The sequence below is a fragment of the Nelumbo nucifera genome, chromosome 6, assembly GCF_055504915.1.
Source record: "Nelumbo nucifera cultivar China Antique chromosome 6, China Antique-T2T, whole genome shotgun sequence".
In the NCBI taxonomy this organism is placed as follows: Eukaryota; Viridiplantae; Streptophyta; class Magnoliopsida; order Proteales; family Nelumbonaceae; genus Nelumbo; species Nelumbo nucifera.
In genome coordinates this window covers 5,017,114-5,029,341 of record NC_142654.1, presented here as the reverse complement: position 1 = coordinate 5,029,341, position 12,228 = coordinate 5,017,114, and the positions used below count along the sequence as shown (strand labels likewise).

At 41.7% G+C, this 12,228-nt stretch overlaps 2 protein-coding genes across 2 annotated transcripts; one reads left to right on the top strand and one right to left on the bottom strand.

Annotated features, from left to right (window-relative positions):
* The first annotated feature begins 2,959 nt into the window (after positions 1 to 2,959).
* CDA1 (cytidine deaminase 1) lies at positions 2,960 to 4,300 on the top strand. Its single transcript, XM_010243888.3, has one exon. The coding sequence runs from the start codon at positions 3,191 to 3,193 to the stop codon at positions 4,103 to 4,105; it is 915 nt and encodes a 304-aa protein (XP_010242190.1). The 5' UTR covers positions 2,960 to 3,190; the 3' UTR covers positions 4,106 to 4,300.
* A 1,824-nt stretch (positions 4,301 to 6,124) lies between these two features.
* Positions 6,125 to 7,120, bottom strand: LOC104586600 (PRA1 family protein F3-like). Its single transcript, XM_010243889.3, has one exon. The coding sequence runs from the start codon at positions 6,924 to 6,926 to the stop codon at positions 6,327 to 6,329; it is 600 nt and encodes a 199-aa protein (XP_010242191.1). The 5' UTR covers positions 6,927 to 7,120; the 3' UTR covers positions 6,125 to 6,326.
* Positions 7,121 to 12,228: the final 5,108 nt, after the last annotated feature.

Sequence of the window (12,228 nt, the reverse complement as noted above, 5' to 3'; positions counted from 1 at the left end):
TCTAAATCCATGATTTTTTAGGCTAGCAAAAGCGAATTCTAGGTCAATTGGGGACTTGGGTCCGTGATTGGACCTTGCTTGTTTAAGTCTTAGCCTCCTGGTTGGTCATAGTCAAATCTTACCCAGCTCAACCCCGCATGGTGAAATTCATTTAGGGCATTTAGCGTTTGTGATCGGTATAGAATTGAGGCAATTATATATTTTATATAAGGGAAAATCTATGATATAGAAAAGATATGATAAAGAAAGAGTTTTGATCAATCATAATTTACCCATGAATTTTGATAAATGACACCTGATTCATTATCACGATTATGATTCCAATTTATTGATGAATTGTTTTTCTGATATCATATATTTTCTATATCATAGTCGAACCCTTTATATAAAATAGATGATGCTGTCAAAATCGAATAAGACAAGTGGAATCCCATTTGAGTTTGATGGAGATATTTTTAAATAATTTTTGTGTATTTAAATTAAATTAGTTTAAATGAGATTTAGAAAGCTTTGATAGAGTTTACTATGAGTTAGGATCGTTTTCTAGTGTCTTTGTAGGTTATTTATGATTTATCTTCGTTTTAAAGCAATTATAGGTTGTATTATGATTATTATCTTGATTTCTCAATCTAAATTGAATTGGGTCAGGAACATCCCAGTTCATAAATTAGAATTTACATCTGTGCCCCACAACGTCCCACAATACATCTTTGTTGTGTATTGGGAACATCTCCAAATGCATTATATTGGGAACATCTCCTGATGATTGGGAGATATTCTTAATACACGGTGAGGATGTGTTGTGGGATGTTGTGGGGCGCCCCCTTGTGGTGCGCAGATTTGAACTCCATAAATTGAGTGTGTGTAAATGAAAGTTGAAAGTATGGATACTCGACCCGTACAAAAATTTAATGTCTCGAGAGTTCCAATCCATTGAAAATGTGTTTTAATCTTTCTGGTTACCTTAGAAACGGTAATTTTTGTAGTGTATTGCACCCCCCACAAAGCAACCGCTAGTATCCCTTTTTTTTTTTCTTTGGGTAAAATATAAAAACCTCCTCTAAATTTTCTGTCAATCATAAAAATCTCTCTTGAGGTTTCACTTTCATAAAACCACCCCTTTAATTTACCAAAAACCTGTAGTTACCTTCCTTCCATCTTTGTTGTTAAAATGAGAACTTACAAGTTATAAAATTACCCTTACAATTTATTAAGAATCTTTCAATATGATTTAAAATGTCAGATTTTTCTTTCTAAATTTCACTATACTTAACGTTTTTATATAATAAAATTACTTTATTCTTTCCAATCTAATTCAGAGATCTTTTATAATTAAAAGCGAAAAAATCTTTTTGGAGGTAATTTTCATGTAAATTGATAGATGAAAGGGTAAAATGGATATTTTTGACAAACTAATGCGTTAGACCATATTTTCTATCCATGACTGTTTTTGTGAAAATGAAACCATAGGGGAGCTTTGTATATTTTACTTTTTTTTTTCCTTTTTGAAGCCAAAGCAATCACTAGATCTTAAGTCTTAAATTAGTGAATCTCCTCCCAACCCCCCTATTGCGAGGCAATGTTTGCAAATCATCATTGACCCAATTGATCGAATTGTTAAAACGTTTAAAATGTCACTTAGGCCTCGTTTGCTTTTCGGTAAGTTATTTATCCGGGTAAATGCAATTACTTGGGTAAGTTTTTCCTATGAAACACTTACCTGTTCTTTTATTTCCTAGATAAACAAAGTAATGACCATTTTAGCCTTAAAAAATTATTATTAAAAGGGGCATTTTTGTCCCATTTTAAGTGTTAGTAACTTTTTCCCAAGGTGGGAAAATTATTTACCCACCTAGGACATGGGTAAGTGATACCGAGGAAAGTAGACTTTCGCTGGTCCTCACATAAATCTGAAAAATGAACATGGGATTCTTGGTCAATGAGAACCAAAATCCCATTGACCAATTTTCCCCATTCTCAAAATCCAAAAAAAGAATACCCCTTTGACGATATAGTTTTGATATTGGTCAACCTCAAACCTGTCAGTAGCTTAAAAACCATTGATATGATCAAAACCCACTAAAACTAACTATTGGGTAAATCGTTGACTTGCTTGACCCAATCAAACACATAATAAAATATTATTTTTTATACATTTGTATTTATAAAAAAGATAAATTTATAATATATTTTTTATTTATAGTATTTATAATATCAAATTATCTATAATTTTTAATATATATTCATATTTCCTAATATTGTTATTTATAATTTTTAATAGTAATTAATTTATAATGGGCTTGAGTAGCTCATGAGATCAACTCGAGTTAGTTCAAGATAGAAACTTGAAACATGGTCGAGCATCATTATACCCGTCTCAACATGACTCATTTACACCTCTAGTTAAGTAAGGGTTACAATTTACAATTTATACTCGTCTCAGCCTGACTCATTCAATTGTCCAATTGAGTAATTTTTATTTTGACGGATAACTTTTCGTGATCTACCTACATATTTCAAAACTGAAATAAAAATATACAATAATTTTATAGAATCTTTGACCAGTTGCATTGCAGCAAAGACTTTGGATCAAATCTCGCTCTAGCCAGGGTTGGGATACCCCCACGAAGCAATAATATATTAATTAAACCCAAAATAAAACGTGTCACAGACTCACAGTTTTCATGTCATTTCACTTCAATATTTGTTAAAACCGAGCTTAATTTAGATAACCTTTTCCATGAGTTACCCGTTCTAGATTATTGAAGTGATGATGCACAAAATAATTGAAGAGAAACCGACCGACCGGCCAACCATCCAAACAAACAAACAAACGAGGTGGTAGGTAAAGCAAAAACACTCCACGATCAATTTCGATCCCTTGTTTTTCGCTTCCACATGACTCAGAAGTAAGAAATCAGAACAGCCCCTAATCAATTAGCCTTCTTTATATAAATAAAATAATCCAACACAAAACCATGTCCAATCCAAACAAGTCTTCTTTCTCCTTTTCTCACAAGTACTTTGATTCATACAAACCATTATAAGTACCACTCCCTTCCCATTCTCTCTTGCCCAACCCATCTCTCTCTCCCCCTCTCTGTCCGTCTCTGTTCTTTGAGCCATTACGAAGCGGCCATTATTTAAGCCCATTTTACTTCATTAATCTTTCATAAAACAACAAAGAAAGATGAAGGAAACCCAATTCGTTATTGAAGCCGTAGATGTGGAATCCATGGCCAAGGAGTCGGGGCTTTCTGTCCTGCAACTCCTCGCATCACTGGCCGAATCCGCGAAAAGCCTAGCTAGGCCCCCCATTTCCAAATACCCCGTTGGAGTCGCCGGATTAGGATCCAACGGCCGCATCTTCCTCGGCGTAAACCTCGAATTCCCTGGCCTCCCCCTCCATCACTCTGTCCACGCTGAGCAGTTCATGATCACCAACGCCGCCATCAACGGTGAGACCCAACTCCGCTATATCGCCGGCTCCTCCGCCCCCTGCGGCCATTGCCGCCAATTCATGCAAGAATTGCGCAACGCATCCGATATTAACATCTTGATCACTTCCACCACCCAACACGGAAGAGACGCAGAAGCTGTGTTTCGGCCGATATCCGACTTTTTGCCTCATCGATTCGGTCCTGAGGACCTGCTTAACAAGGACGTGCCTTTGCTTTTAGAGCCTCGTCATAATGGCTTGGCCTTCAACAATGACGACCACAGTAGTATCAAGACCACCGGCGACGTCATGGCAGAAGATTACGAGGAGAAGAAAGACAAACTAAAATTGGCAGCACTGGAAGCTGCTAACGAGTCACACGCGCCTTACAGCGGGTGCCCGTCCGGGGCGGCGCTTATGGACACGGAGGGGAGGATTTACAAAGGGTGGTACACAGAGTCTGCCGCGTATAATCCGAGCTTTGGGCCGGTGCAAGCGGCGTTGGTTGCGTATGTGGCGGCCGGCGGCGGTGGCGGATATGAGGAGATCGTGGCGGGGGCATTGGTGGAGAAGGAAGGAGCAGTGGTGGGCCAAGAAGGCACGGCACGGTTGCTGTTGCGATTGGTGTCACCGCGATGTGAGCTCAAGGTGTTCCATTGCAAGTAATCAGTCAGTTGCCGTTTCGGTTTCATGAACTCATCCTTCATGCTATATTGTAGCGTCATTTGTACAGAGAAGTGGGTCCCACTGTCCTTTAGAATTTCGATAGGGGTAATAGCATATAAGGGCAACTTTTGGGGTTTAATATCAATAAAAATAATATTTTTAAAAATTTAAAAAAATAGGTTAATTTTTTTAAAATAATATCCATAAAGGCCAAAAATACTGTCATCATCTTCTTCTTGCCATTTGTTCACCAACATCGTCGTCCACTGCCGCCCGCCACTCGTTGCCGCCTCTGCTTCTGCCAACGTTGCCAGGGGTGGGGCGGAGGTGGTGGCGTTGGGCAGAGAAATGACCACTAGCGCCGCCACCGCTGCCACTTCTGCCCACTTCCGCTTCTGCCTTTGGCAACATTGCCGAAGGTGGGTGGAGACAGAGGTGGCGGCAGCGGCGCTGGGCAAAGGAATGACCACCAGCACCACCTCTGCCTCTAGCCACCTCCAGCAACGTTGCCGGAAACGGAGGCGAAGATGGGCAGAGGTGGACAGCGGTGTTGGTGAACAAATGGCAAGAAGAAGATGATGAACAGTGCTTTTGGCCTTTATTGATATTATTTTTAAAAAGTTAATCTATTTTTTATTTTTTTTAAATATTACTTTTACTGATATTAATACTTTTTTAAAAAACATTTCTTTTATTTAGCATATAAGGACAACTTTTGGGGTTTAATATCAATAAAAGTAATATTTTTAAAAAATTTTCAAAAATAGATTAACTTTTTAAAAATAATATCAATAAAGGGCAAAAACATTGTTCATCATCTTCTTCTTGCCATTTGTTCACCAGCATCGTTATCCACCACCGCCTACCACTGCCGTCCGCCGCCACCTCTGGCAACGTTGCCGGAGGCGAAGGCAGGCGGCGGCAGTGGCGGGCGACGGCAAACAGCTGCTGGTGAACAAATGACAAAAAGAATACGATGAACAGTGTTTACCCTTTATTAATATTATTTTAAAAAAGTTAACCTATTTTTTAATTTTTTTTAAAATATTACTTTTATTGATATTAATCCCAAAATTTGCCCTTATATGCTATTACCACTAAGATTTTCCCCATGCTAAGATACGACAAATCCGCACCTATCAACTATGGCCTTACCATGGGCCCATTGCCCATTTCTTTCTTTTTGTTGTTGGGGAGAGAAAGAGAGAGAGTTGATGGAGGTCTTAGACGTGAAGCCAAGGCAAAATGGTAAAGTTTAGTTGATCTGTTGATGTGGCCAAGAGGAGCCCCGGAACTGTCACGCAATTGAACGTTTCAACGTAAGTCTACGTATTCCATTGCATTCGGTCCGCTTTCCCGGATAGACTCATAGACGATGACAGAAGGCCCACTAATTTGCCGATGCCCATTGTATTGCGTTAATTCAGCCCAGCCGACATAGAACTTGGGCTGGGCTTGGGAATTAGATTTCTTTTTTTGTAACGCACAACTTGGGCCTTGGTTTTAGGGACATTAGTTTGGAATTGGGCTAAGACATCCCTTTTCTTTAGAAGGAAATAAAGAGAAAATCTTGTTATCATAGTTTTCTGCTTTTCTTTAGAACGAAATCGATCTAATGGCCATGTTTGTTCATTGCCAGTGCAATTATAATGTAGAGATGTGACTGAATCTGAAATACGCCTGTGGGGCGTACTAAAATCTAAACCCACCACGAATTCGCGAATGCAATGGTTTCGTTTTGGTTTCTCATTGTAATAATTCGCCCGTGGTGCTGGAAAGCGTTGCACGCCAGTGTGTCGTTTGCGCATAGCACGGAACGTGGCTGGATTTTAGCTAATACATGTTTGGAAGTTAAATACTATTTACTAAACACCTAATCAACTCCACATGCTCTCTTCCTCTTCCCAGAAGGCGGAATCTGGTCAACGTGTTCAAATCCAACCAACTTTTACACAATACACAATACGCTTCGTTCGACTGAGAGTCTGTGAGAGAGAGAGAGAGAGAGAGAGAGAGAACTTCAACTAACAAGCAAACAAGCAACAAACAATCAAAGCTTACAGTCAACAATGAACTCTAACTCCCAAATCTGGGAAAAGGGGAGAAAATAGTAAAAGTTCTTTCTTTTTCAAACCTGGCTTTAAACTGAAACACAAAAGCTCCAAATCAATAAACCTTCCCCGTTATCAATAAAGAAAAGTGTTCGATCGTTGAATTGGTTCTAAGAGGAAGAAGACGAAGTCTCCTGGAGAGGGCGTTTGGTTTCATCCCCAGTAGCCAATAGCCCAGCCGACCTGGCCGACTCTTCGTCCCCAAATAGATCATCCGTCTTCCTCAAAACCCCATGAACCAACACCACCACCACTCCGATCAAAAGCGACACCAGAATGTTGAGTGTCGCGTGGGTCAGCAGCAGCAACACGATGGTCACAATCGATAACACGATCAGCACCACACGGTCGTTAACCGTACGGCTCAGGATCACTAGAGGCTCATCCCTCAGGAAGTAGAGGAACAACCAGGCTGCCATCATGACCACGAACACGATCAGCGATATGGGATGCCATAACAAGCTCAGAAACAGCACCACCAACACGATGATCACGTAATTCATGAGGAAGTAACCCACGTTGGTTCTGACCCTGCCGACGGCCTCTGGGAAGCTGCCCGGGATGCCTATTGCGTGCCGGTGGACCATCTCTTTCCATGGCCTCCGAGTGCCCAGGCCCGATACTATCCGTTCCTTTGCGCGAGAAATGTATCCTAGACTGCTTGATCCCGGAGACGACGATGCCGTAGGTATCGTCCCATACGTCGTCATTTTCCGGTGATCTCACGGGAAAATTGATCCTCAGGCCTCACCTTTTGCCGCTGCTATAAAAGGAAGCATGCGCGCCGGCCGATGACCGGTGGAAGCGATGCAAAAGAGACTGGGAGCCTCTTTGTTTGATGGTCAGTTGGTCACGAACTGGCCAGAAGAGCGGCCTATAATTAATTGAAGGGAGGGAAAAAGCATAAGATGCATCCTGGGCTTATCATCCTTTAGTGGTCCCTACACGACGTCAGTCCTCAGTTCTGTCGTTCGTGGGCCCACTCCCAGGGTGTCAATAACTCCGAAGTCTTTAAGTATAGTAGTTCGTCAGATCTATAGTACCGCATTTTATCCATCGTTCGGAAGCGAAAAGATCTGTTCATCAGTCGGTGGAGTATCTGGTCGAATTCCAGACGTTAGGTCCTATGATTGAACGGCTTTGATCGATGTTCTGGTGAGATGATAATGTTTGAAACGAAAAAAACAAAAATCTTTTGACACATAAAGCGTTGAAATCCTACAATAACATATAAGGTATTAATTCAACAACTCCGCTCCGGTGCAAGCTGGTAGGAGATAAGGTCTGCGAAAGCGTCATGGGGACGACGACGTAAATTGGAGAAGAGAACAGAGAGACAACGCCATACCGAAAAAGCCGGTTGGCATGGCCACGTGGGAAAGCTGGAAGAAAAGGCTGCATGAAATGAAATGAGAGCGTTGGGCTTCCACGTGGCCCCCCTATGATCTTCCAGAAGGGGTCGAAGAATGTCCTCCAGAAGCAGAGGGAGACGGAGGAAATGATTCCAATCAAACAAAGGAGAAACGACACCAGAAATCAAGAGTGTCTAGATCAAATATGGGGTTTTGACTGGATTCCAGTTACACGGTTCTGAAAATTTGTCGCGGCCTACAACAAAGCCACTAGAGAAGCACATCCAATATAAACTATCAAGACACCCTCTGCCTCAGACTCTCAGTGTTTCTGGTATCCATGTATTAGCACTTAGCAGCACATGTCGGAGATGGGGATACCCTGAAAAGTGGGGTGGGTCGACTGTAAAAGAGACTTTTGGGGGGAGAAAAGGGTTAAACAGGTGAAGCCCAAAATGTGGGGCCGACTGAATGAATAGTCCAGGCATATCGAGTCGGTTAAACTGTTTCGCACTTGTTCTTGGTGATTGTCCCAAACTCACAAGGAAGGCCCAGCAAGCCAATAACAGCCTAGTGTAGCAGTATCAGGGCGGCCTCCCTTGATCTAAAGGTGTTTTGTTAATTTGGGTGGATGCTCATGCATGTGGGTTGAGCTACAACTAACCCACTTAACCCCCATCAACCCGTTTAACACCCACATCCACACATCCACTGACAGAAACGTTTACAGCTCAAGACCTCAAGTGTTGAGGCTTTTGAGCTTTTCAGTAATTATCATCTGGCCAGTGGCCACCACCTCCGATTGTCCTCCGGGAAATTGAAAAGAGAAGAGTGGTTTATTTTGTTGAATTTCCAGCACTAGCAGGACACATGGAAGACAGCAAGACAGGCAACATGTTAAGAGTTGGGGCTTTTGAAGCCTACTGTTGGAAAGGATTTTACTTTCGATCACCAAATCATTTTGATGTGCATATTTGTTAGTAAACTTTTTTTTTTTTTTTTAACTTGGCTTAGAAGTTGGAACTGTAAGCCCAATGCTGAGGATGAGGATGGTCTAACTCTGATGATCAGAAGGGTGAAGAAGAATAAGAGAGAGAGAGAGAGAATTTGGGTAACCTTTTCTCCATAATGGGGTTAAAATGAAAATCATGTTAATGAGTCTCTATAGGGACTTATTTATAGTTTTTACTTTGACTCTCTAAAATTTTTTCATATTTTCTATTTTACCCATTTTGCCCTTGTGTTTAATTAATGCATATGCTATTAATTATCATTCTAAAATATTCTTAAAGTAATGTTTGGTTTGAAGGAAAAGGTAGGGAAAGGAAGGGAAAAGTAAAAAAACCTATACAAGATTTGTAAAGGTTTTCCTATCTTTTCCTTCCTTTTCTTACTTTTTCCTTCAAACCAAACACAGTTATTCTAGAAAAGTCCATTTGTAAAATTGTAAATAAGTAAATAATTGGTTTGATCCAATCCAGTCTGACCCGAATTTATGTCGGGTTGGCTGGGTTAATGTATTTATATAAATCCACTGGTGAACTGGTTCAGATCAATTCAATCTACCCCTTTCGGTGCCAAAGGTTAAATAATATATCCAACAAGCATAGGGAATAGGGAATAAATGCCAAAATTACAACAGAAAATATGCTTCATACAACTTCAAAGTAGAGACACTCTCTCTCTCTCTCTATATATATATATATATACCTGTTCATCTTATATTGGTGCTCTAGAAAAGAAGCCAAGTCAAGTAATGAATTAATTTCTTCCTTCTTCAAATAAATAATAGATGGTTGTTTACAAAATACAGCAGTTACATGTGATATTGTTTGAAAAATCAAAATGGTTTCCATCAATTAAGGGTGTATTCGACAATGTACTGGTTTTGTTTTGTTTTGTTTTTCTTTTGATCAGTGTACTGGTTTTGTTTTCTAAAACAAAAAACAACTGCCACACATTTTCTGCTGATGTGGCAATTGCTTTTTGTTTTAGAAAACAATACCATTCACATTGTCAAACACCCCTGAAATCAACCAATGAAGCTCCAACATAACTCTTTTGGTCCGAAAAGCAACCATTATGACAGCATATGGTAGGACTTCTTTACCTCCAAATGAAATAGCAGCAAGTGGTATTACATCAATATTCTGCTCTCATCACTTGAATTCCAAGGCACTTGCGACTGATTTCTTGTTTGTTTGATACTACCAGAGCTTCTAATTAGTGTAAATGACATAGAGTAACAATATATCCATAAACCATCCCATTTGAATATATCTGGTTCACTGGTTGGGTGGAAGGAAATCCCCTCTCAGGACCTTCCAAGGGCCATAATAAAACTTTGGCTTCATGAGAGGCACTGCTTCTCCTGGGTGATCTTCCCAATATTTCTCCTGCTCAAGACCACGACACAGAAATCTCAATTTACGGAAGACTTGCTGCTTTGAACAGAAAACATTTGTCAAGTTCGAATTCTATTTTACAACATTTGACAGCATACGAAGAAGTTACTCATAGACAATTAGTCCCATGAAGTAGCGGATGCGGACCCTGGATCTTCTACAAACAAAATGTGTACAATGGGCTACAAAACCCAATCAGGAGTAAACACGTCAGTTGCTGGTACATCTGACTGTGTAGGCTCCCGACATTTTTACTCCTGATTGAATTTCATAGCCCGTTGCACACATTTTACTGTAGCAGATCCAGAGTTGAAGCAAAGTACCTTTTCTAATTAATAGCTGAAAATCAACCATGTGCAAGCAATAAGCCTTCTGAATGCAAAAAAAGAAGACAAGAATAGGCCTCAAATATGCATTAGACCTTAGTGCAAAACGAGCTGACAATAAAAACAATCAAAGCAGAGAAGGCTCCCAATACAACTCAGATCTCTTAACTCCCCTCATGAGAGAATTGGCCAAGGAATTGGGCAGATATCTGAAATATATACATATATACATCTATGTATATGCTAAAGAAACATCCCGTCTATGAATAAAATGTATTTGCATCGTGATGAGGGCAGATTTGGCCCTCCAATGACATCATGACACATGGCATCGTAGAACAGCTAGATGACACACAAATACCACCTAAGCAATGATTTGGAGTCCTAGATCGTGGTTCATTTTCGCCCCAACCTAGCGACCTGCCTTTGTCGCCGACCTGGCAACCTAGACCACAACTTAGGCCAGATAGAAGCACCTCGTCCAGGGCCGACCTGTAGTACCTGGTCACCGGCCGAAGTGACCTCGACGTGAGGAGCAACCTCCCTCAAGGGCTTGCCGACCTAGTTGAGGTCCAGGTGGCGACCTGACCTGCAAGACGTGCTCTCCAACCAATTCTGCATGCACGACCTATCACTACCGGGTCTCTTGGAAGTTGGCCCCCGTACCGAATGTTCCAGAGGAGACCAAGCAAGGTGCGAAGACTAGTCTATGTGTACGACTACCTCCGTGGGTTTCGGACCAGTTGGGGACGACCTCCCGGAGAACTTGGACGCAATGCGTGAAGCCCACGTTAAGCAGCACCTATATAAAGGCCTAACCTCCAACCTAACGAGGGAGAGGTAAGATGCGCAACTCAACTCTTGCGGCCCTTTAACTCTTTTACTTTCAGCTATCTCATAGAATCTCTGATTCACTAACTTAATCATCGGAGTGCCTACCCCGAGAAAAGAAACCCGGGACACACTGACATTGCCTCCTTGCAGGGCTCTTTGGAAGGATATGCAGCTCGTCAGCTTAGTCAGCTCGGCACCAGAACGACCTAGTCAGATCGGCCTAGTCAACTCGGCACCTGAGTCATTTCCCGGCAAGGAAATTTTCCAACTCGACATCTGAACCGCCTCTTAGCAAGGAAGTCACCAGCTCGGCATCCAAGCAACCATCCAACTGAGAGCTGTCGAAACGCGCATCATCAATTGGCGTCATTTGTGGGAAACACAGCAAAAAGCTAAGTTCTCACCTTCAAAAAGGTTGAATTCTCAATTCTGGATTGCTAAGTTTTCACCTTCTAATTCCCGGTTGTATTAAATCAATGACATTTTTTAGTAGTACCAACATCTAGAACAAGAAACATCGAGAACAAGAATTAATTACTGAGGGGCAAAGAACCCCCCTGTGACAATCAGTAGCAACCACGCCAAACTCAGCACTTACAGTACCCCAGATAAACACAGCGCTACCTCATGTGAACACCCCTCTCCCCGCGGTAGAGCCATCAGCGGTTCCCGACGGGATTGAAGCACGACAGTTTTATGAGCTGAAGCATGGATCTCCAGATGTGGGCACGGGAAGAGCGGTTCGGTGCATTCATACCGCCACAGGATAAACAGCAACAGAACAACCTCAACAACTAGCAATCCGACGACAAGCACCTCAGAGTGAGGCCACTTCCGCAGGTTGAGCCATTCGTGGTTCCCCATGGGGTTTGTCGGCCAACAAACTGTGAAGAAGCCTCGCCGACCTCAACTCATTCTATGTTTATACTCAACAACAGTTAGCCCGAACAAAGCCTCATCAATTCTGTTCCATGAAGTTGCCTCTACAGGTCGAGACCTTCGTGGCTCCCGCGGGAGTTGGTGGCCAACGGACTACACAGACGCCCTTGTAGGTTGAGCCTTCCAAGGCTCCTGTGCAAGCTGACGACCTATAGT